Source organism: Entelurus aequoreus, linkage group LG08 (assembly GCF_033978785.1).
Source record: "Entelurus aequoreus isolate RoL-2023_Sb linkage group LG08, RoL_Eaeq_v1.1, whole genome shotgun sequence".
NCBI lineage: Eukaryota > Metazoa > Chordata > Actinopteri > Syngnathiformes > Syngnathidae > Entelurus > Entelurus aequoreus.
Genome location: NC_084738.1, coordinates 63,728,986 through 63,754,226, shown reverse-complemented (window position 1 = coordinate 63,754,226; position 25,241 = coordinate 63,728,986). Strand labels below are relative to the sequence as shown.

The following is a 25,241-nucleotide window of genomic DNA, read 5'->3' as shown; positions in this document are numbered from 1 at the left end:
AGCATTTTGAAAAGTGGAGCCTTACTTTACTTTTGAGTGCTTTCCAAGTTGGCATGCTTGCTTTGTTGTCATTAAAATTGTAACATTTCCTAGCAATATTTATGCCGAGTCCGCTCCGAGTGAGAGTTTCAACGACAACAAAACGTATCAAAATATGGCACCGTTTGTTTTTACGTGCTTTGGTACCCGGTAGTACCGACGTAATTCGGCCGGTACCTATAGGTCCCCAGTGTTGGTCATAAAATAACCCATAGCTTTCTTGCTTGAAATGCTGCAATGAAAACCAGACCGTTTTGGGACTGTTTGAGAAGCCATCTTGAGCCATACATTGAACTGCTGTTATACATGCTGATAAATACAGTGTAAATATTAGGCATGAGATGATAAAAGGATGGTTTACAGCATAGACAAAAACGTTGAAACAACTCAGACCCGCAGAGATTAAAGAGAAGAATGATTTCATTCACTCCGACTCGACTCCAACATGTTGATGCCAAATAAACGCTCAAACTCGACGAGACAAGCCTGGCTAAAAATAGACCCCCCCCCCCCTAACCCCCCAAGCTTCATTGTACGTAGAGGCGTGTCTCCGTTTGACTTTGTTTGCGTCGCAGAGAACTTTCAAGTCTGCCTATTGTTGCTGGAGGCTTCACACAGCAAACAGAACACGAGAACCTGAGCGGTATTGTGATACCATTTCCCTTTGGTGGTGTAACTTTCAGACACACTGTTCTCGCTCTCTGCCTCTTGCGCATACAAAAATGCGGGTAGCGACATGTTCCGCCACTACTGGGTGTGGGGTGTTGGTGGTAAACAGTCGTAGGCGACAGATCTTGACAGCTCGTTCAAACTAAAAAGGCACACAACTAATGATTTATGGACTTCTTATGAGAACAAAACATTCCCAAAGAGCTCGATACATAACTCAAAACAATACTTTATTTTTAATGAACGTATTTCCACAGTCAGCCACTTATTAGAAACTTGGCACTACTTTAGACAAGTGGTCCCCAACCACAGGGCCGCGGCCCGGTACCGGTCCGTGGATCGATTGGTACTGGGCCGCACAAGAAATAAAAAATAAAAAATTTACATTTTTTTATTTTTTATTTTTATTAAATCAACATAAAAAACACAAGATACACTTACAATTAGTGCACCAACCCAAAAAACCTCCCTCCCCTATTTACACTAATTCGCACAAAAGGGTTGTTTCTTTCTGTTATTAATATTTCTGGTTCCTACATTACATATCAATATAGATCAGTGTTTCCCACACATTCATTTATTTGTGGCGGCCCGCCACGAAAGAATTACGTCCGCCACAAATAAAAAATAAAAAATATTTTTTTTAATTTTTTTTTGTCCTGTCCAGCTTCTCAGGCAAATCATATAGTTGATGTAGATGCCCATATAGGCTGTTAAGATTTACTTTACAAAAGAGAAGTGTAGGATACTTCTCTTGTTGCCTTTTTTTGTATTTGACCACTACTGTTCACCTCTGCTTCACTTTATGTTGCTGGTAAATAATATGGTTGTTGTAGTAGGCTAAAGTTAAATGATCTAGTATGCACTAATTAAAGGGGCAGAGCTTTAAGAGACATTTTAGCTTTTATATTTTATAAGATATATTTTTTGTAAGAACCACAATTAATAAATATATTTCAGTGAATAACTTATTGTTCAAATCTGTATATAAATATGTACATAAAGTGTTGTAATTATATTGTAAAATGGATGGATGGATGGATGGATGGACGTTTAAAACAAAACGGTTATTATTAATTAGTAAGTATACATTTTTTGAGCCTTTTTAGAGAAAATCATATAATTGTAGTAAATTATGCAAATTACTCGATGATGTCATGGTGACCACGCCCATAGCCACGCCCCCACCGCCACAGGTATCTTGGCAGTTTATGGGAAACACTGTAGATCAATACAGTCTGCAGGGATACAGTCCGTAAGCACACATGATTGTATTTTTTATGATAAAAAAAACAAAATGGCCAGAAAAAGAACTTTCATCTGAAACTCGACAGTCTATTCTTGTTCTTAGAAATGAAGGCTATTCCACAAAATTGTTTGGGTGACCCCAAACTTTTGAACGGTAGTGTATATATATATATATATATATATATATATATATATATATATATATATATATATATATATATATATATATATATATATATATATAGATATTCCTTATCGATTCTCTTATCAAGAAATACTTGAAAATATACACCCCCCACATACTTGAGGTCTCAAGTATGTGCTTCTATCGCTACGAAACTCCGCCCACTCAAATCCTATTCCTCATCGTATGCAAAACACCTGTCCCAGTAGGCTGCACATTTGTTTTAAGTAGCCTATAAAACTACCTGTGTGAAGTTGGCCCCCATTACCATTGCAAATATCAAAATAACACTGCTATTTGTGTGTGCTACGTTTGTGCCGTATAAACATTTTTGTTTTTGCGGTAAAAAAAATTACCTGTGCCGTTGCTGTTTTCAAGTTACATTATTCTAAAATACATTTTCTGACTAGTGACCTCAGCCAGCCCCCACCATTACGTCAAAATCTCCCCCAAACTTAACTTGTCCCTTGGTATGTGCTGCAAAAAAATGTTCGTCAAACTGTTACAGTATTTTTGTTATGGATTTGATTTTGATTTGATTTTTACTAAGGATCCCCACTAGCTGGTTGCCACAACAAACCCACTAGTCTTCCTGCGGTCCACAAGCTCAATACAATTACAAGTAAAAGCATATAATTATAACTACACAATACAGGAACAAATAAAAGCATCAATAAGAAAACCAGCAAACAATTTACAGTCCCAGAATAATAATTACCATATAAATATAACTACACAATACAAAACCAAACAATGGGGTTGGTTATTAATAAAAACATGTTAATAACATAAAGACAATGACAGTTAGACAAAAAAAAATCTACATCACAAACAAATGGGACAAGTTTGGGGTGATTTTGACAAGGTAATTTCCGACTAGTTTCTGACGTCACAAATATTTTTACCGTATCACAAATGAATGGCGGTCTTATTGTAATAAAACTTGTTACATTAAAACACCTTCATGTCATCGGTCACTCACCAGGTCCACCTCGCCGAGACTCAGCTGGGCCCGGCCTAGAGTCTGCCAGCCCTCCCACCACAGTGGCCGCAATTTCGCTGCAGTCTCTGCCGCCTTGACGGCGGGGAAGACCTCATGGAGGATGGTCAGCACCTGTGGACGCGTGGCACCGCGATTAATTCACAATATGAACACGTGTGCACAGGAAGTACAAGTGTGGCATAGGGATGGGTACCGTTCAAATTTGAAGCGACACCAGTACCTGGGGATCGATACCACCAGTACTCAACAGTATGAATTTTTGGTACTTTTGTGTGGTTTTTAATCATAAAATCTATTTTTATTGCAGCATTTAAAAATGAGCTGATTATGATAACTGCTTTCCAGTTGTCATGTCGTGTTTTATGGTGACATTTCGGAGTCTCTATTACAGTTGCAAGTCCTAGACGTTAGGTGGCAGTAGTGCAAACTTATGGTGTGTGGGCTACTCAGTTCAGGCTTCGCCGAGTCTAGTCTTTTGTTGCGCCCTAAAAAGTGTTAAAACTACAGATGTCCGATAATATCGGACTGCCGATATTATCGGCTGATAAATGCTTTAAAATGTAATATCGGAAATTATCGTTATTGGTTTTAAAAAAGTAAAATGTATGACTTTTTAAAACGCCGCTGTACGGAGTGGTACACGGACGTAGGGAGAAGTACAGAGCGCCAACAAACCTTAAAGGCACTGCCTTTGCATGCCGGCCCAATCACATAATATCTATGGCTTTTCGCATACTTGGTCAACAGCCATACAGGTCACACTGAGGGTGGCCGTATAAACAACTTTAACACTGTTACAAATATGCGCCAAACTGTGAACCCACACCAAACAAGAATGACAAACACATTTCGGGGGAACATCCGCACCGTAACACAACATAAACACAACAGAACAAATACCCAGAACCCCTTGCAGCACCAACTCTTCCGGGACGCTACAATATACACCCCCGCATTAAATGCATTAAAATACGTTTAAGTTAAATTAAAACATTATAAAAAAGTTCCGTATTTTTTGGACTACAAGGCACACTTAAAATCCTCATTTTCTCAAACCTCGACAGTGCGCCTTATAACCCGGTGTGCCTAATGCACGGAATAATACTGGTTGTGCTTACCGACCTCAAAGCAATTTTATTTGGTAAATGGCGAAATGATAAGTGTGACCAGTAGATGGCGGTCACACATAAGAGATACGTGTAGACTGCAATATGACTCAAGTAAACAACACCAACATTTTATATGTTCCATTGAAAATATAGAACATTACACACGGTTCTCAAAAATATATGAAAATGTTTTAGTACGACTTTGTTAAGCTATGAAGCCGCACCGCTCGATGGATTGTACTGTGCTTCAACATAGGAGTATTATTATGGTGTGTGTATAAGGTAAGACATATTATCTGGCGTTTTGTTTTGCAATATTATGCAAAAGCTACTTTTCTTGCCTTCTGGTACCTGCTGATCTGTATTTGGGATCTGCATAAGTCCTGAAAATTTGCGCGCGTCCACCTTTGTAGTCCGTGTCGACGCCGTAGTCTATAAGCTGCTTCTTTTTCTTTATATTCATTTTATGTGACATTCATCCTCCGCTGTTGCCATTTCTAATATAAAGTAGTGTAAAGTTCTTACTTATATCTGTCAGTAAACTCGCCATGAAGGCGCTAAAACACACCGGTGTAGTGAGTTTACATTATTCACCCAAGGAACTTTAGTTATTAGAGAGTTCCGGTCGGACGGTTTTTCACGGGACACATTTCCGGCGTTGTTGTTTCCGGATGAGGAGATGCTGCTCCGTTATTGATTGAAGTAAAGTCTGAATGTCATTAAAACAGTTAGCTCCATCTTTTGACACTTCTTCCACTCCCGTCCTTGCACGCTACACCGCTACAACAAAGATGACGGGGAGAAGACGCTAGCGGAAGGTGAGCCACGTAAATAAGACCGCCCACAAAACGGCGCATCCTGAAGCGACTGTCAGAAAGCGGCTTGAAGATGATCTGTAAAACATCATCCATGCAACATTTTGAGCAAAGAACCACCATTACATGTTATGTAGACCAGTGGTCTCCAACCACCGGTCCGGGGACCGGTACCGGTCCGTGACGCATTTGCTACCAGGCCGCAGAGAAACATTAAATCATTTATAAAGGACTGCATTTTCTCTGACTTAACTTTCGCCTGTCCCACTAGAAACACCAATAAGCTTGTTTATAGATATACAATAGCACTCCTCATAGTAAGTTGCCATTTGTTATAGCTTTGTGGCATGATACAATGCACATTAATGAACATATAAAATAGAATTGTGACAGATTGTAGCCAAAGGCTGATTTCCATCTGCATCTCATTGCAAAAAAAAACAAGCCCAGGGTTCCCACTAATTCAGTGTTATCGTGAGTTGTATTTTTCATGCCCTTATTTTTGCTGTATTTATCTGGCACAAGTGGAAAGCCGGTCCCCGAAAATAATGGCTACATTAAACCGGTCCATGGTGCAAAAAAGGTTGGGGACCATTAGGGATGATGTTTGATAAGAAATTATCGAGTTCGAGCCCATTATCGAATCCTCTTATCGAACCGATTCCTTATCGATTCTCTTATCGAATCCAGATAGGTTGTTGTATATGGAAAAAAACACAATATTTGGTTTAACAAAAGCTCAGTTTTATTTCATAAGAAAAAAATTTAATTAAATAAATAAATAAATAAATATTGACTGTTACCTCCCCAAAAAAATAAAATAAATAAATATTGACTGTTGTTACCCAAAGTATATTAAGTGGGATTTTTCAGAAAAACAAATATATACAGTAACACAAAAACAACCTGTCTCTGTGATCACTATAGGTGTATAAATAATAATATAGTGTTAAATAAAATCAGTCCCTTGGGCACAAAACTCAATCAATCAATCAATCAATGTTTATTTATATAGCCCTAAATCACAAGTGTCTCAAAGGGCTGTACAAGCCACAACGACATCCTCGGTACAGAGCCCACATACGGGCAAGGAAAACTCACCCCAGTGGGACGTCAATGTGAATGACTATGAGAAACCTTGGAGAGGACCGCATATGTGGGTAACCCCCCCCTCTGAAAACTGAAAATAATACAGCTCTCCAAAAAGTGCACTTCTGCTGCTATTGGAACATACTAACTACACACACAGGCAGACAGCTAACAAACAATCCAAGATGTCTAATAAAGTTCCAAAGCAGATTAATCCATTTAGGCTCTTTATTGTTGTTGATCTTGCTTTGTTTTTTCCTATCTTTACTTTTGTCTTGCACTGGACTGTTATTTATTTATTTTTTAAACTGAAATACACACAAATGACAAATGTATAAGCTATGTGATTCAATTAACATACTGAAATTTAATACACAATATGTAAATATTAGCTTCACACAAATATACAGTACTATCATCAAACAAATACTTCTGAGTGTTGAAACTATTTTGATGGTGGAAATACACGACTGGCAGCCATTTTAAGTCCTCAAATCATCCATTGAAACAGTGCACAAAAATAGTTTTTCAATAAACATCTTAGTATCAAATTTAACCACTTTCCACCTTAATATTGAGTTACATAAACAAGTTAAGCAGTTTACTACAAACTTATCTTTTCCAAGGCTTGTAAGAGCTAACACAATTTGTCTACTTCTCAAATGTCTCATAAACTGAACTGACGTCGCCAACCCGGAAGTGCCCAAACTAATGACGCGTAGTATTTTTATATCGCCACAAGGTGTCAGTAAGAGTCTACAATTAAATGGGCATAACATTGCCGTCACACAGGGCATTTCCTGTGGGAAGGGATTTGTTCCCAGGGATTCGAATAAAGAACCAACTCTTTCTCTTTACTACAGTGGCCTCGGTAACGGGAACCGGTTCTCAAAAAGGGATTTGAGTCCATGGAATCGGTTCTTTTCTTATCGAACAACCGGGAGAACCGGTTTCGAACATCATCCCTAGGGACCACTGATGTAGACCACAAGGAAGGGGTTTACATTTAGAAAAAAATTATAATGATATGACCCCTTTAATGCGCCCTATAATCCAGTGTGTCTTTTGTATGAAAATAGACCTGGCTAGACCCGTTCATCAGCAGTGCGCCTTATAATCCGGAAAATAAGGTACAACATTTTTTAAATTTCAATAAAAAATCCTGCTTAGGGCCTCAATTTAGCCTGGAGTGGCCCTGAGTAAAAAAATAAATACAAAAAGCACACCTGAGCCTTCATCTCGTAGAGCACTGGGTTGTCTGGAGTCATCTGAATGGCCTCGTCCCACTTCTTGATGGCCTCCCAGTGCCTAAAAAAACCATTTGGAGACAGCCAATTAGTCGGCAACACAACTGAGAAGTGATAAAACATGGCTGAAAACATTTACGTAACAAAGGTTTTATGACAGCATCAGTTTTACCCTGGAACAGATTATTTCTACACCATGCTTTCCTATGGGAGGAGTGCTTTTAAAGGTTGCGCAGAATTTCCAAACCAGTTGTCTGTCTCCGTGTTTGTGTTATGAAAGCGAACAAAGGGCCACGTGTTTGTTTAGCGTGGCAGTCGGGTAATTAATCAGTCGGTCTTGTGTACCAGTTAAATACACAATAATGAACCGCATGGCAATTTCTGCCCTTAAAGCTAATCAAGTTTGCTTTAGGTTGACATACTGAGAGGCGCATCTAAACACGTGTCCCTTCAAACTGTACACCGTGGTCATGCAAAATAAAATGAAAAGTAAGCGGAGGAAGGAAAGGGAAGTGTTGAAACTGCAAGATGAAGCAAGGGGGGGGGCTCGGTAACATCATGTGAGGAAATGAAGCAACATGTAATAAACTCCAAAACTCTATTGTGCCCGGGTCACGGAGGGCAAGGTGAGAACAAACAGGACATAAATGAGAACTAGTAAAAATAAAAAAATAAAAACAGGTCAATTAGCAGCGTGTTGAGATCATGTCAGTGACTAAGCTTGTTGATGTGAAAAGCATGATGACGAAATCAAAATAAAACTATTCAACCTTGGTGAGTTCTATGAATAACACAGACAATGTGCCAACTCGGCAAAAAATACATTTAGGTATTCAGGTATTTGTTCACTCATTCCCTTTTTGGCAACATTTGCCTTTAATTGAAAATACAGAAGAAATTACCAATGCAATAGATAGTAAAAAATGTGCAGCATCAGTTTTTATGGATTTAACTAAAGCATTTGACACAATTAATCACAATATTTTAATCAGAAAACTAGAACGATATGGCATCAGAGGGTTAGTCTTAAACTGGATAAGAAGTTATCTAACGCAGTGTTTTTCAACCACTGTGCCGCGGCACACTAGTGTGCCGTGAGATATTGTCTGGTGGGAAATTATGCAACTTCACCTAATTTATCCCAAAAATATTTTTTGCGAATCAATCATTAAAATCTGCCAATAATGTGCCGTGGCTTAGTGTCTGTGCTGTGTAAAACTCGGCAGGGTAACCACGTAATACTCCATGTCAGTAGGTGGCAGCATTGCTTTGTAAAAGTCGGAATGTGTCGGGTGAGACGAGGATGGTTTGTTGTGATCCTGATATGCAGACCACAGTGGGAGGCAGGGTGCAGGTAAAAAGGGTATGTAATGCTTAAACCCAAAATGAACGAAAGTAAAAGGCTATGCAAAACAAAAGTCAAACTGAACTGGCTACAAAGTAAACAGAGACAGAATGCTGGATGACAGCAAAAACTTACGGCGTCCACAAAGTACATCCGTACGTGACATGACAATCAACAATGGCCACACAAAGAAGGATAGCAACAACGTAAATAGCCTTGCTTGCTAACACAACTGCAGGTGCGCAGAATAGCGCTCAAAGGAAGACATGAAGCCACTACAGGAAAACACCGGCAAAACCGGAAGGGCCACCAAAATAAGCAAGACAAGAACTAAAGCACTACACACAGGAAGACACCAACACACTCAAAGTAAGACACAACGACTTGGTGGAGTTACATTTTTTAAAGTTTTCTGCTGGTGGTGTGCCTCCGGATTTTTTTTATGACAAAAATGTGCCTTGCCTCAAAAAAGGTAGAAAAACACTGATCTAACAAACAGGAAACAATACGTGAAGCTAGGCGAACACACGTCTACAACGCTAAATATATCCTGTGGTGTACCTCAGAGATCAATACTAGGACCTAAATTATTCAATCTCTATATAAATGACATTTGTAAAGTTACAAAAGATTTAAAGTTAGTATTATTTGCGGCTGATACAACAGCGTTTTGTTCGGGAGAGAACACACAAAAGATAATACTGTGGCGGGCACTAGGACCATGCTCACACTCAGCAGAATGGGTGTGGTTTTATGTACCTTCTTGGGCACACTATAAAAGTGCATATTGTGTTTTATTGTGCATTCTTATGTTGGCAGTCTTACAATAAAGACCTCAAAGAAACAACGCTGTGTTTCTTGCATTTGCCACATTGGTGAACCCGACAATGTTTCACGCAGAAGAGGAAGCTGTGTCTTCATCGGCCATGTCGCCCCAACTCCAGCAACCTGCAACCCCCGCGGGGACAAAGCTTCCGGAGTTCTGGCAGAGCGACCCGGCATCATGGTTCCAGCACATCGAGGCACTTTTCCACCTGCGAGGAATCGCCGGCGACGACTCCCGGTATTACTTGGTCGTAACAGCCCTCGACCAGGCGACCACTCGCCGCGCCATGCAGCTGTTGCGAACGCCTCCACAGCGCGGCAAGTACGCTGCACTCAAGAATCTTCTGCTTCGGAGATTTACTCTAACTGACGCTGAGAGGGCAGATAGACTTCTTTCCCTGCCCGGTTTGGGCGATAGCACCGGGCAGCACGGGTTCATTTTCCCGCATCTTTTCTTGCGGCAGCTACCACCTGCGGCCCGTGCAGTGTTGGCTAACTCCGCTTCTCTGGCCTCCGGCGACTACCGGGACTTGGCTGAAGAAGCTGACCGGGTGCTTCTGGCTTCCAGACGGTTTGCCGTGCAGAGCGTAGAAGCGCCCCACCTGCAGACGATGGAGAACGCGGACCCAGCAGTGGTGGCGGGAGTCGCTACCCGGAAAAGGCGCGAAGCGAGCCAGTGCTTCTTCCATCAACGTTTTGGCGCCAAAGCTCGACGGTGTGTCCCTCCATGCTCCTTCACGGCCCCGGGAAACTCCAACGCCAGCGTTCAGTAGCAGCTGTGGGCGCCGGCGAAGCAAGTGAGCTGCTCTTCATCGCTGACTCGTCGTCAAGGAGACGTTTCCTGGTGGACTCCGGTTTGCAAGTCAACCTGTTACCTGCCACGGACACGGACAGGGCGACAGGTGGCTGCGGGCCGCTGCTGAATGCCGCCAACGGCTCGTCGATCGACACTTTCGGCTCCAGGTTGGTGACTGTGTGCTTTCATGGACGCAAATTCCAGTGGGACTTTATCATCGCTGCCATCACGGTTCCCATTATTGGCGCGGATTTTCTGTGTGCTAATGGACTGCTTGTTGATGTTGCTAACCGCCGATTTATTGATGCTGTGTCTTTTTCAACTTTCACATGTAAGGCGGTGGGACTTGGACCGTTAACACACGCTAATTATTTGGTATCTGGTGACGTTTTTCAGCGTTTGCTGGTGGATTTTCCGTCATTAATCACTCCCGCTTTTTCCACCGCGGACACTAAACACGGTGTCGAACATTTCATTCCCACGGTGGGCCCGCCAGTTTTTGCGCGCGTGCGCCGTCTTGACGCAGCTAAATCGACCATTGCTAAAGAGGAGTTTGCTACTATGGAGCGTTTAGGCATCGTTAGGCGTTCTAATAGCCCGTGGGCCTCGCCCTTGCACATGGTGCCCAAGTCAGACGGTTCCTGGCGGCCTTGTGGGGATTTTCGCCGCCTTAACAACATCACAACGCACGACCGCTACCCTATTCCGCACATCCAGGACTTCTCGGCGCGCCTGGCTGGCGCCGCCATTTTCTCGAAGGTAGACTTAGTTCGTGGTTATCACCAGGTGCCGGTGCGTGCAGAGGACGTGCCCAAGACCGCAGTAATAACCCCGTTTGGGCTTTTTGAGTTCCTGCGTATGCCTTTTGGCCTGAAGGGGGCAGCACAAACCTTTCAGAGATTAATGGACTCAGTTTTGCGCGGCCTCAATTTTGTGTTTGTTTATCTGGACGACATTTTGGTGGCGAGTCCTTCAGCCGAGGAGCACCAGTCACACCTAACACAGGTGTTCACACGACTTGACGAGCACGGCCTGATCGTCAATCCTTCTAAATGCCAGTTTGGGTAGTCAGAGATTGATTTTTTAGGTCACCGTATTTCGTCGCTGGGTGCGATCCCTTTGCCTTCAAAAGTGCAAGTGGTGGCAGATTTTCCTCGTCCCTCCACTGTCAAAGCTCTGCAGGAATTTTTGGGCATGATTAATTTTTATAATCGGTTCCTTCCTCGCGCTGCCCACCTCCTGCAGCCTCTTTATGGTGCCCTACGGAACAAAAAGGCAAGTGATTCCCTCGAATGGTCTCCTCAGCGAGTCCAAGCTTTTCATAGGGCTAAATCCGCGCTCGCAGAGGCTGCTCTCCTCGCCCACCCTGTTTCCGCGGCGCCCGTGGCTTTGACAACGGACACGTCTGATGTCACCGTGGGCGCTGTAGTTGAGCAGCGGGTGGCGAATGTATGGCAGCCCCTTGCGTTCTTCAGTCGTAAACTGCGAGATAACGAGCGGAAGTACAGTGTATTTGACCGAGAGTTGTTGGCACTGTATCTTGCAACACGCCATTTTCGTTTTCTGTTGGAAGGTCGGTCCTTCACGGCTTTTGTTGACCACAAACCCCTGACGTTTGCCATGTCAAAGGTCACAGAGCCTTGGTCAGCCCGTCAGCAGCGTCACTTGTCGGCCATCTCTGAGTTCACTACGGACATTCAGCATGTGGCCGGTAAGGCCAACCCTGTGGCTGACTGTCTCTCACGCGTACTCGTGTGCCCCGTGCAGCTCGGTTTAGATTTTTCGGGAATGGCCGCTGACCAGCCCGACGACCCCAACATCCGCGCACTCAAAACTGACGGTACAGCGCTAGTGCTCGAGGAGGTGGTAGTTCAGGATGGCGGTCCCGCCCTCCTCTGCGATGTTTCCACTGGCCGCCCTCGGCCGGTTGTTCCGGTAGACTGGCACCGCCGGGTTTTTGACGCAATACACTCCCTGTCGCACCCTGGTGTTCGGGCTTCCGTTAAGTTGGTTGGTGCGAAGTTTGTTTGGCCAGGCCTTAGGAAGGATGTTAGGCAGTGGGCAGCCGCATGCGTGGCATGTCAGCGCGCCAAGGTCCACCGGCACACAAAGGCGGCCCTCGAACCATTTCCGATTCCGGTCAGGCGGTTTGACCACGTGCATGTAGACTTAGTTGGCCCCCTCCCTCCGTCGCAGGGTTATACACATTTGCTAACGATGGTAGATCGTACCACCAGATGGCCGGAAGCGGTTCCTCTTTCCTCCACTGCCTCGGTAGACGTTGCTCGCGCGTTTCTGTCAGCCTGGGTTGCGCGTTTTGGCACGCCGTCTGATATCACCTCGGACAGGGGATCCCAGTTTGTGTCAGAGCTTTGGTCAGCGTTGGCCCAGTCCTTGGGTGTGCAGGTGCACCGTACTACAGCCTACCATCACCAAGCTAACGGCTTATGTGAACGTTTTCACCGGTCGCTTAAGGCGGCTTTGCGTGCGGCGCTCGTTGATAGCAATTGGATTGACCGTTTACCTTGGGTTATGCTCGGGTTGCGCTCAGCCCCTAAAGAGGATCTTGCAGCGGCCCCCGCTGAATTGGTGTTCGGTCAGCCACTCCGCGTTCCGGGGGAATTTTTACCTGAGGGTTGTACCCCGCGACCGTTTCCCTTTTTGTCGAGGGGGTCCTTTGCTCCCGGCCCGATTCACCACTGTTTCCCTAAGTCGTTTGTGCCATCGGAGCTTAAATCTGCCCGTTTTGTCTTCGTACGTCACGACGCCCACCGTTCGCCCCTCCAACCGCCTTACGATGGCCCATTTAGGGTGCTGGAACGCGGTCCTAAAAACTTTGTGCTGGATATGGGCGGGCGCAGGGAATGCGTTTCTCTGGACGTACTTAAACTGGCGCATTGTGTTGCAGGTGAAGAAATACTGCCGGGCCAAGTCCCCCGCCGAGGTCGCCCCCCAAAATCTGTTCGGGTTGAATGTCTTTCGCCTCCCCCGGACCCTGATGTTTGTTCTGCTCCACAAGGCACACCCGCTTCGCGGGATGGACATTGTAGCCGTTACGGCAGGCGAGTGAGGCCCCCTGACAGGCTTTCTTTTTCCCCATAACTTGCTGTCTGGGTGTTCGGGGGGGGGGGGGGGGGGGGGGGTTGTGTGGCGGGCACTAGGACCATGCTCACACTCAGCAGAATGGGTGTGGTTTTATGTACCTTCTTGGGCACACTATAAAAGTGCATATTGTGTTTTATTGTGCATTCTTATGTTGGCAGTCTTACAATAAAGACCTCAAAGAAACAACGCTGTGTTTCTTGCATTTGCCACAATACAAATAATAACAGAAGAAATTAACCAATTAAAAAGATGGTTTGACAAGAACAGACTATCGTTGAATCTCAGTAAAACTAAAATAATGCTATTTGGTAACAGTAGAAGAGAAAGTCAAACACAAATAGACGGAAAATAAATTGAAAGAGTAAACAAAACAAAATTTCTAGGTATAATGATTGATGATAAATTGAACTGGAAATCTCACGTAAAAAATATACAACATAAAGTAGCAAGAAACACGTCAATAATGAATAAGGCAAAACATGTTCTAGACAAAAAATCACTTCATATTCTCTACTGCTCACTAGTGTTACCATATCTGAGTTACTGTGTAGAAATATGGGGAAATAATTACAAAAGTACACTTCATTTATTAACGGTGTTACAAAAAAGATCAGTTAGAATAATACATCATGTTGGATATAGAGAACATACAAATCCTTTATTTATTGAATCAAAGATACTGAAATTCCACGACATAGTGAATTTGCAAACAGCTAAAATTATACATAAAGCAAACTATAACCTGCTACCCAAGAATATACAACAATTCTTCTCAAAAAAAGAGGACAAATATAATCTTAGAGAGAAATGTAATTTAAAACATTTGTATGCACGTGCAACACTTAAGACCTTCAGTATATCAGTATGTGGAATTAAATGATGGAATGGATTAAGCAAAGCAATCAAACAATGTACTAATATGATCCACTTCAAGAAACTCTTCAAACTTAAAGTGTTTACAAAGTACAAAGAAGAAGAACCATGATAAACTTTCTGAATTTATTTAATTCATCCATTCTTTCACTCTCATAATAATCTTACTTATCTCATCATAGAAATGTAACTTACTTCACCAATTATTATCTATTTATTTATTTTTATTGTGATTACTTATGCCTGGTTCACACCAACGGCGCTTGCCGCGCTTTAAAGCGGCGAGCAAAGCGCCGTCATTTTTGTCAATTTTTCCACGAATATCCCGATCTCTGAAGTAATGTTATGCTTTGATACGCTCTGATACGCTCTGATACGAATTAGTTGCCGCTTTGTTACCGTTCCTCACGCTTTGATACGCTTTAAATCACGCTTTGATACGTTTTATTGAACTTTATTACGCTTTGATGCGATCCTGACGCGTTAAATCAGGCTCTGACACGATTATCAAGCTCTGTTGTGCATTGTTACAACAAAAATAAGAAAAAAATGTGGAAAAACTCAGTATACTGTTTTCCACCCATTTTTTATATTCATTTATTTTTTCAATTTCTCTTTTTTTCCCGTTATATTATGTTTTATATCTTCATTTCTTTTATTTTTGTCATCTTAATAAATATCTATCTTTCATTTCTTATGCTAGTTGAAAATAATAAAAGGCAATTATCCACACATTTTTTATATTCATTTATTTTTTCAATTTCTCTTTTTTTTTCTCGTTATATTATGTTTTATATCTTCATTTATTTTATTTTTGTCATCTTAATAAATATCTATCTTTCATTTCTTATGATAGTTGAAAATAATAAAAGGCAATTATCCACAAATTTTTTATATTCATTTATTTTTTCAATTTCTCTTTTTTTTTCTCGTTATATTATGTTTTATATCTTCATTTATTTTATTTTTGTCATCTTAATAAATATCTATCTTTCATTTCTTATGCTAGTTGAAAATAATAAAAGGCAATTATCCACACATTTTTTATATTCATTTATTTTTTCAATTTCTCTTTTTTCCCCATTATATTATGTCTTATATCTTCATTTATTTTTGTCATCTTAATAAATATCTATCTTTCATTTCTTATGCTAGTTGAAAATAATAAAAGGCATTTATTTTATAAAACGTAACATATTGTCTTTATTATTAACATTTTCATATAGAAAAATTATAGACAGTAATGTCAAACTGCAAGATCAAAAAGCAAACTCTAACAGAAGTACAGAATCAATTATCATTGTATGAAAAAGGCAATGATGCGAAAGAGAATGGATTTGACCTGTGTTGGTTTTACATAAAAGTTTCAATGTCACTAGTCAATATCACAGTCACTTCCTATTTGTAGGGGTCCGCGCTTTGAACCAAGATCTGTTAAGTTTTCCTACGCTTTTAGTCAAGTTTTGCTGAGCTTTGTCACGCTTTTTCACGCTTTCATACGCTCTCGGCGCTTTATTCCATTCTTGACAGAGCGCAGAATTTTTTTAAACCGTTTAAAAAATTTTGGCGAACTTGCCGCATGTCCCGCTTCACTACAAGCTTTCCCATGATCCATTAGGATCCTCACGCTTTAATCAGGCTTTGTTACGCTATAACGCTGCTTTGCATGCCGCTTTAAAGCGCCGTCAAAGCGCCGTTGGTGTGAACCTAGCATTATGGAGTATATTGTGAATAAATTGAGAACATGAAGTGAACAAAAGTTTTAGCAACTGTTATGTAAAAGAAAAGGGGTAGGATTAAATGAGCTCTGCTTCTTCCTACTCCTTTTCGAACATGTTGAAAAGAGAAACTGGAAATTGTGATGTATCATGTTGTATGCTTGCATGTTCCAAATAAACTCAAACTCAAACATTTAGGTAGGCAGTGTAAGTGCTTTTGAAGCTGCCGTGCAAACGGGAAGTCACATTTGTGCAAGGGAAGCGGACGACGCAATCCCCAGGACTGTCATTAAGGGCCATTATTTCCCGGGCGTTATCGACTTAGGTCTTTAGCAAATGAGATTAAGGATGCGTTTCCAAGAGCAACAAAGAGAATGACAAAGTAATTGTTATTTGGTTGACAAGGTAAATAAATGTCCGCTAACAGCTCTTTAATGAGCTATTTGTTTGTCTGTATAGACGCAATTGTAAACATTTGACAATGATATTGTTAAATAGTTAAACAGCTTACATTTACTGTGGCCAAATTAAGCACTAATGTAATCGTTAAAAACAATTTAAGTAATCCCTTCAAACGCAAAAAAAGTACTGTATTTTTACCATTGTAATTGGAAGGTTAGTAACTTAATCATCCTACGTAGTAAACAAACACAAATAAAATGCACTCTCAATCTGTTTGCAAAAAATGCTCTTCAATTAATATTGAACATCTTGAAGTGCAGTTTTTATCTCAATTGGAAGAACTGAGTTGGGTGGTTTGTTTTGTTGTTTTTTTGTTGCCAATGCAATCATGGGCATTTGTAATTAGAGATGTCCGATAATGGCTTTTTTGCCGATACCCGATATTCCGATATTGTCCAACTCTTAATTACCGATTCCGATATCAACCGATACCGATATATACAGTTGTGGAATTAACACATTATTATGCCTAATTTTGTTGTGATGCCCCGCTGGATGCATTAAACAATGTAACAAGGTTTTTTTCAAAATAAATCAACTCAAGTTATGGAAAAAAAATGCCAACATGGCACTGCCATATTTTATTATTGAAGTCACAAAGTGCATTATTTTTTTTAACATGCCTCAAAACAGCAGCTTGGAATTTGGGACATGCTCTCCCTGAGAGAGCATGAGGAGGTTGAGGCGGGCGGGGTTGAGGTGGGGTGTATATTGTAGCGTCCCGGAAGAGTTAGTGCTGCAAGGGGTTCTGGGTATTTGTTCTGTTGTGTTTATGTTGTGTTACGGTGCGGGTGTTCTCCCGAAATGTGTTTGTCATTCTTGTTTGGTGTGGGTTCACAGTGTGGCGCATATTTGTAACAGTGTTAAAGTTGTTTATACGGCCACCCTCAGTGTGACCTGTATGGCTGTTGACCAAGTATGCATTGCATTCACTTGTGTGTGTGAAAAGCCGTACATATTATGTGACTGGGCCGGCACGCAAAGGCAGTGCCTTTAAGGTTTATTGGCGCTCTGTACTTCTCCCTACGTCCGTGTACACAGCGGCGTTTTAAAAAGTCATACATTTTACTTTTTGAAACCGATACCGATAATTTTGAAACAGATACCGATAATTTCCGATATTACATTTTAAAGCATTTATCGGCCGATAATATCGGCAGTCCGATATTATCGGCAGTCCGATATTATCGGACATCCCTAGTCACGACGCATCGAGACCATGTCCGTGTGTTCTGTGTGTGTAAACTAGCGTCCCGCCTGCTCGTACCGAAACAAAGATTGTGGATGATTGACAAGAGGCTTCACTCTGTTCATGTAATTTTACTGTCAAATAATTCGCAGGAAATTCAATCGATCTCAACTGGACTGTTTGGTTTGTCTAAGAAGACGTTTCGCCTCTCATCCAAGTAGGCTTCAACAGACCGTGCTCATAGACTTAGATTGGTCAAACCTAGTCTTATACTTTGATAGTCATGTTCAGATCTAGATCTAACCAAACTAAGTCTATGAGCATGAACTCATGAAGCCTACTTGGATGGGAGGTGAAACATCTTCTAAGACAAACCAAACAGTCCAGTTGCGATCGATTGAATGCCCTGAGATTACAATGACCTGGCCAAATGAGAACATCCATAGACATACTGTCAAATAAACATGCTAAAGCGCTAAGAGCGATGCACAGAATGAGACCTCTTGTATTCGTTTTGAAAGCTAGACACAAAGAAAAGAAACACTCAACGGACAATTTATCGATGCCGGTGTTCTGTCGAAATGAGCTGCTTCGTCGGAAAAAAGCTACCAGTTGCATTATTCGATAGCTGTGTCGACTGATTTAAGCTGCTGCGTCAAAAAATGCTACCCTAAGCCGATTTACGTATCCACTGTAGAATAGCAATTATTTATTTTGTATGATATAGGAGGTAGCACATTCTGACAGGCATATTTAGCCATCAAATAATGCTTCCACTACCGATCTGTGTGCAAACACAACCCGTACATCCATCCATTTTCTACCGCTTGTCATTTCGGGGTCGCCGGGGGTGCTGGAGCCTATCTCAGCTGCATTCAGGCGGAAGGCGGGGAATACCCTGGACTAGTCGCCACCTCTTCGCAGGGCCAACACAGACAGACAGACAACATCCACACTCACATTCACACACTAGTGCCAATTTAGTGTTGCCAATGAACCTATCCCCAGGTGCATGTCTTTGGAAGTGGGAACCCACGCAGTCACGGGGGAGAACATGCAAACTCCACACAGAAAGACCCAGAGCCCGGGGATCGCACCCAGGACCTTTGTATTGTATGTACTAACCACTGTCCCATCGTACTGCCCGCAAACACAACCTTTGTTTTCATCTCATTGTTTTCGCTTAAATTGCTATTGCAGTTTAAACAGTGACGAAAACACAAATGTAGGCAACTATTATAGTGTCAATGTGAACTTCCTCACGCTGTATTTGTCTACATGCTTACTGGTCGGAAGACACTATTAAAGAAATATGTTTTTAAACAATTAATTACTTGTAGCGCCAGTGACAAAGTCAACTCTTTATCTACACGAGGTAGCCCATTTTCATGGGTATTTAACTCGAGAAAACCTTGCATGCGTGCGCATGTTCAGTATCTTCATCAACGGCCCAGCAGTGGAGATGGTGAGCGGCACCAAGTTCCCGGGGGTGCAGAGAACTGTCAATCTGACCTGGTCCCTACACACCGGAGCTCTTATAAACAAGAGCTCAGCAGCGCATGCACTTTTTGCGTCGGATGAAAAGAGCACAGCTCCCTCCCCCCATTCTCACCACATTCTACAGAGGCACTATAAAGAGCCTACTGACCAATTGCATCTCTGTCTGGACTGGAGCCTGCAATGCCTCAGACTGGAAGTCTCTGCAGAGAGTGGTGAGGACGGCGGAAAAGATCATCAGGACTCCTCTTCCTCCTATCCGGGAGATCGCAAAAAGCCGCTGCCTGGCCAGGGCTCAGAAAATCAGCAGAGACTCCTCCCACCCCCACTAAGGACTGTTTTCACTGCTGGACTCTAGAAAGAGGTTCCGCAGCCTCCGTAGCAGAACCTCCAGGTTCTGTAACAGCTTGTTCCCTCAGGCCATAAGACTCTTGAATGTATCATAATAATCCCCTCAATTCCCCCCCCAAAAATGGATTAACTCGCTGGATGGACTATAAAGACAATATAACATACATCCGTAAACGTGGATGCATATGCAAAAGTGCAATATATTTATCTGTATAGTAATCTATTTATTTATATCTGCACCTTCTTTTGTAAATGCAAACACTCTGCACCTTTTGCTCTTTTATCCTGCACTACCATGAGCTAATGCAACAAAATGTTGTTCTTATCTGTACTGTAAAGTTCAAATTTGAATGACAATAAAGGAAGTCTAAGTCTAAGTCTAGACAGAACACCGACAAAGTCATCAAGTTCATGTTCAATTATCAGCCCAGGCCTACAATTGTATGTAGGTATGTCCGATAATGGCTTTTTGCCGATATCCCGATATTGTCCAACTCTTTTATTACCAATACCCATATCAACCGATACTGATGTATACAGTCGTGGAATTAACACATTATTATGCCTAATTTGGACAACCAGGTATGGTGAAGATAAGGTCCTTTTTAATAAAATTAATAAAATAAGATAAATACATTAAAAACATTTTCTTGAATAAAAAAGAAAGTAAAACAATATAAAAACAGTTACATAGAAACTAGTAATTAATGAAAATGAGTAAAATTAACTGTTAAAGGTTAGTACTATTAGTGGACCAGCAGCACGCACAATCATGTGTGCTTACGAACTGTATCCCTTGCAGACTGTATTGATATATATTGATATATAATGTAGGAACCAGAATATTAATAACAGAAAGAAACAACCCTTTGTGTGTGAACGAGTGTAAATGGGGGAGGTTTTTTGGGTTGGTGCACTAATTGTAAGTGTATCTTGTGTTTTTATTTTTTATGTTGATTTAATTAAAAAAAACAAAAAACAAAAATAAAAAATAAAAAACGATACAGATAATTTCCGATATTAAATTTTAAAGCATTTATCGACATCTCTAATTGTATGACATGTTTTAATACATCTGGACATCACATTTAATGCTCTTTAGAGCCTTTCAAGGCATTAAATTTCGCAAAATCTATTTTTAATTGACCCGCAGAAATCCTGAGAAAATTGAATTATGTGTATCAGTTGTTACATCCCATGCTAATTGGAAACTGATAATTGGTTCATATGTGTAAATGTGAGTTTTTTTAATGAAATGTCGCCATCGTGTGGACATTTTAAGAAGTACTACTCAGCCAGGACTCATACTTTAAAACAAGGGTGTCCTAACTTCTTTTTTTTTTTTACAAATATTTGACCAGGGGGTCAAATATTTCAATATATATACACATATATATGTGTACATATATTTTATTAATATAATTTATATACATAGGGCAGCACTGTGGTACAGGGGTTAGTGCATGTGCTTCACAATACGAAGGTCCTGAGTTCAATCCTGGGATCTTTCTGTGTGGAGTTTGCATGTTCTCCCTGTGACAGCGTGGGTTCCCCCCGGGTACTCCGGCTTCCTCCCACCTCCAAAAACATGCACCTGGGGATAGGTTGATTGGCAACACTAAATTGGCCCTAGTGTGTGCATGTGAATGTTGTCCGTTTATCTGTGTTGGCCCTGTGATGAGGTGGCGACTTGTCCAGGGTGTACCCCGCCTTCCGCCCGAATGCAGCTGAGATAGGCTTCAGCACCCCCCGCGACCCCGAAAGGGACAAGCGGTAGAGAATGGATGGATATAAATAGTATAACTGAATATTAAGAGTACGTGAAAGTTTGACTAACAACTTGTTTACTTTCCCGGCGACCTCCTTAAAGTTTTGTAAAAAATCAGAAATATCAAGCAGCTAAAATGTTGAGTTTTGCATTTTTCCCAACATGCAATGTAAAGTTAAGTACCAATGATTGCCACACACAAAATTATTCTCTGCATTTGACCCATTACCCTTGATCACCCCCTGGGAGGTGAGGGGAGCAGTGAGCAGCAGCGGTGGCCGCGCCCGAGAATCAAATGGGAATAAATGGGTTTAATCTAGATTTTCCCATGACTAGGGAAGGTGTCGTGAGATCGACAGGCGGATTGGTGCGGCGTCTTCAGTAATGCGGACGCTGTATCGATCCGTTGTGGTGAAGAAGGAGCTGAGCCGGAAGGCAAAGCTCTCAATTTAGCGGTCGATCTAAGTTCCCATCCTCACCTATGGTCATGAGCTTTGGGTTATGAACAAAAGGACAAGATCACGGGTACAAGCGGCCGAAATGAGTTTCCTGCGCCGGGGGGCGGGGCTCTCCCTTAGAGATAGGGTGAGGAGGGAGGAGCTCAAAGTAAAGCCGCTGCTCCTCCACATGGAGAGGAGCCAGATGAGGTAGTTCGGGCATCTGGTCAGGATGCCACCCGAACGCCTCACTAGGGAGGTATTTAGGGCACGTCCGACCAGTAGGAGGCCACGGGGAAGACCCAGGACACGTTGGGGAAGACTATGTCTCCCGGCTGGCCTGGGAACGCCTCGGGATCCCCCGGGAGGAGCTGGACGAAGTGGCTGGGGAGAGGGAAGTCTGGGCTTCCCTGCTTAGGCTGCTGCCCCCGCGACCCGGCCTCGGATAAGCTGAAGAAGATGGATGGATGGACTAGGGACATATTTGCCAACCCTCCTGATTTTCCCGGGAGACTCCCGAATTTCAGTGCCCCTCCCAAAAATCTCCCGGGGCAACCATTCTCCCGATTTCCACCCGGACAACAATATTGGGGGCATGCCTTAAAGACACTGCCTTTAACGTCCTCTCTCACCTGAAACCTTCACCCCTTAACAGCCGCATGCCGTCCAGGTGTCCGCTTTTCCTCCATATAAGCAGCGTATCGGTCCAATCACATAATAATAATGTAGCGTTGGACGGGTTTAACAATGATCTTTACTCGAAGATGTTAAGAAACGCTGACACGTTGTATAATCATTTAGCTAGTTTAATGATAATGCAAGGCATACTTGGTCAACAGCCATACAGGTCACACTGAGGGTGGCCGTATAAACAACTTTAACACTGTTACAAATATGCGCCACACTGTGAACCCACACCAAACAAGAATGACAAACACATTTCGGGAGAACATCCGCATTGTAACACAACAGAACAAATACCCAGAATCCCTTGCAGCACTAACTCTTCCGGGACGCTACAATAACATCTACGGCTTTTGGAGCTCAGTGCACACACAACAAGAAGGAGACGAAGCAGAAGAACGTAGAAGAGACATGGCGACGACGAGTAAGAGGAAGAAATACGCTTGCAAGTTCCAAAATGATTGGAAAAAAGAATTTCATTTCATCCAGAAAAGCTCGAAGGGGAAGGGGTATGCTGCCTGCACCTCAACACCCCCCCCATCTCCCGAATTCTGAGGTCTCAAGGTTCGCAAGTATGACTAGGGAAGGTTGTTTGGATTGGGTCATATAATAATAATAATAATAATAAATTAGATTTATATAGCGCTTTTCTAGACACTCAAAGCGCTTCACAGAGAAGTGAGAACCCATCATTCAGTCACACCTGGTGGTGGTAAGCTACTTTCGCAGCCACTGCTGCCCTGGGGTAGACTGACGGAAGCGTGCCTGCCAGTTTGCGCCTACGGCCCCTCCGACCACCACCCATCATTCATCATTCATTCACCAGTGTGAGCGGCACCGGGGGCAGGGGTGAAGTGTCCTGCCCAAGGACACAACGGCAGCGATTTGGATGGTAAGAGGCGGGAAGCGGACCTGCAACCCTCATGTTTCTGACACGCCCGCTCTACCCACTACGCCATGGGTGTCAAACTCAGGCCCGCCGTGTAATTTGACTTGGCCCTTGAGGTGATATCAAATTAACACTAGAGCTGGCCCGCCGATTATATACAGCGGCGGTGCCGCGGTACACCGCTAATTCTCATACTTGCCAAACCTCCCGGGAGACCCCCAAATTTTAGTGCCCCTCCCGAGATTTGTAACGTCCCGTTTTCGTCCAATCCAGCGAGTGCTGGCTCAGTTACATAATATGTGTGGCTTTGGCACGCACACAGAAGTGAATGCAAGGCATACTTGATCTTCAGCGATACAGGTCACACTAAGGGTGCCAGTATAAAAACCTTTAACACTGTTAGAAATATACGCCACACTGTGAATCCACACCAAACAAGAATGACAAACACATTTTGGGAGAACATCTGCACAGTAACACAACATAAACACAACAGAACAAATACCCAGAACCCAATGCAGCACTAACTCTTCCAGGACGCTATAAGGTGTGTGTGTGTGGGTGTGGGGGGCGGCGGGGTTTGGAGGTAGCGGGGGTGTATATTGTAGCGTCCCGGAAGAGTTAGTGCTGCAAAGGGTTCTGGGTATTTGTTCTGCTGTGTTTATGTTGTGTTACTGTGCGGATGTTCTCCCAAAATGTGTTTGTCATTATTGTTTGGTGTGGATTCACAGTGTGGCGCATATTTCTAACAGTGTTAAAGTTGCTTATACGGCTACTCTCAGTGTAAACTGTATCGCTGTTGATGAAGTATGCTTTGCATTTACGTGTGTGTGCGTACAGGAGCCGCTCATATCTTGTAACTGGGCGGGTACGTTGTTAGAAGGGATGAAAAGCGGGCGTGACGTCAGCTCGTAGAGGACGTTAAAAGCAGTGCCTGTAAGGCACGCCCCCAAGACTGTGGAATACGAGATATAATGACTGATGAACACCTTGGTTGGATAATGAAGGTTGCCTCAGCTCAAAGCCTGAGCCCCGACATTGATGAACTAGCATCCAAGAAAATATGGCAGGTATCTGGCTTGGGCACATCAGATTAGATCAGTGTGTTGCAAACTGAGCAGTTTAAAGACCTGAATGGTTGGTTTATTAATTATTTTATTTTCAAATTTATTAGCCTGTGGAAAAAGTTAATGTTGTATTTACCTCAGAAGGCTGCAAATAGAAAAGAGGCATTAAATTTTTATTTAAATTGTATTTGATATGCCATTGATATTTTTTTATTATTATTATTATTATTTGAAACTCGATTTTGCATGTCACTATAAAGTTATATAAGCCTTGCTTGTTCAATATTTAATGCAAAACTTGTTTGGGTCCCTATCAAAAAGGTTAATTTGTTCAACCTTGGCCCGCGGCTTTGTTCAGTTTTAAATTTTGGCCCACTCTGTATTTGAGTTTGACACCCCTGCACTACGCCATACCACCCCCGTAAATGCTGATCACAAGTCATAGTCATTGGCCTTATTTATTAACACTGTCCATTGGCTGGTGGCAAAATTGCATTTGGAAACACCCAGGGGGCCAGATCCTTCATAGAATTAAAGGCCTACTGAAACCCACTACTACCGACCACGCAGTCTGATAGTTTATATATCAATGATGAAATCTTAACATTGCAACACATGCCAATACGGCCGGGTTAGATTAGTAAAGTGCAAATTAAAATTTCCCGCGAAATATCCTGCTGAAAACGTCTCGGTATGATGACGTTTGCGCGTGACGTCACGGATTGTAGCGGACATTTTGGGACACCATTGTGGCCAGCTTTTAAGTCGTCTGTTTTCATCGCAAAAATTCCACAGTATTCCGGACATCTGTGTTGGTGAATCTTTTGCAATT

The 25,241-nt window shown here is 42.4% G+C and overlaps 1 protein-coding gene across 1 annotated transcript in view; it reads right to left on the bottom strand.

Annotated features, from left to right (window-relative positions):
• Nucleotides 1-25,241, bottom strand: part of ttc33 (tetratricopeptide repeat domain 33) — a 35,042-nt gene that overhangs the window by 6,627 nt on the left and 3,174 nt on the right. Inside the window, exons 3-4 of the mRNA XM_062055104.1 lie at nucleotides 7,383-7,464; nucleotides 3,123-3,254 (exon numbers count right to left, since the gene is read on the bottom strand). Of these exons, the coding sequence (XP_061911088.1) occupies nucleotides 3,123-3,254; nucleotides 7,383-7,464 (214 nt within the window). The remainder of the gene's footprint in view (nucleotides 1-3,122; nucleotides 3,255-7,382; nucleotides 7,465-25,241) is intronic.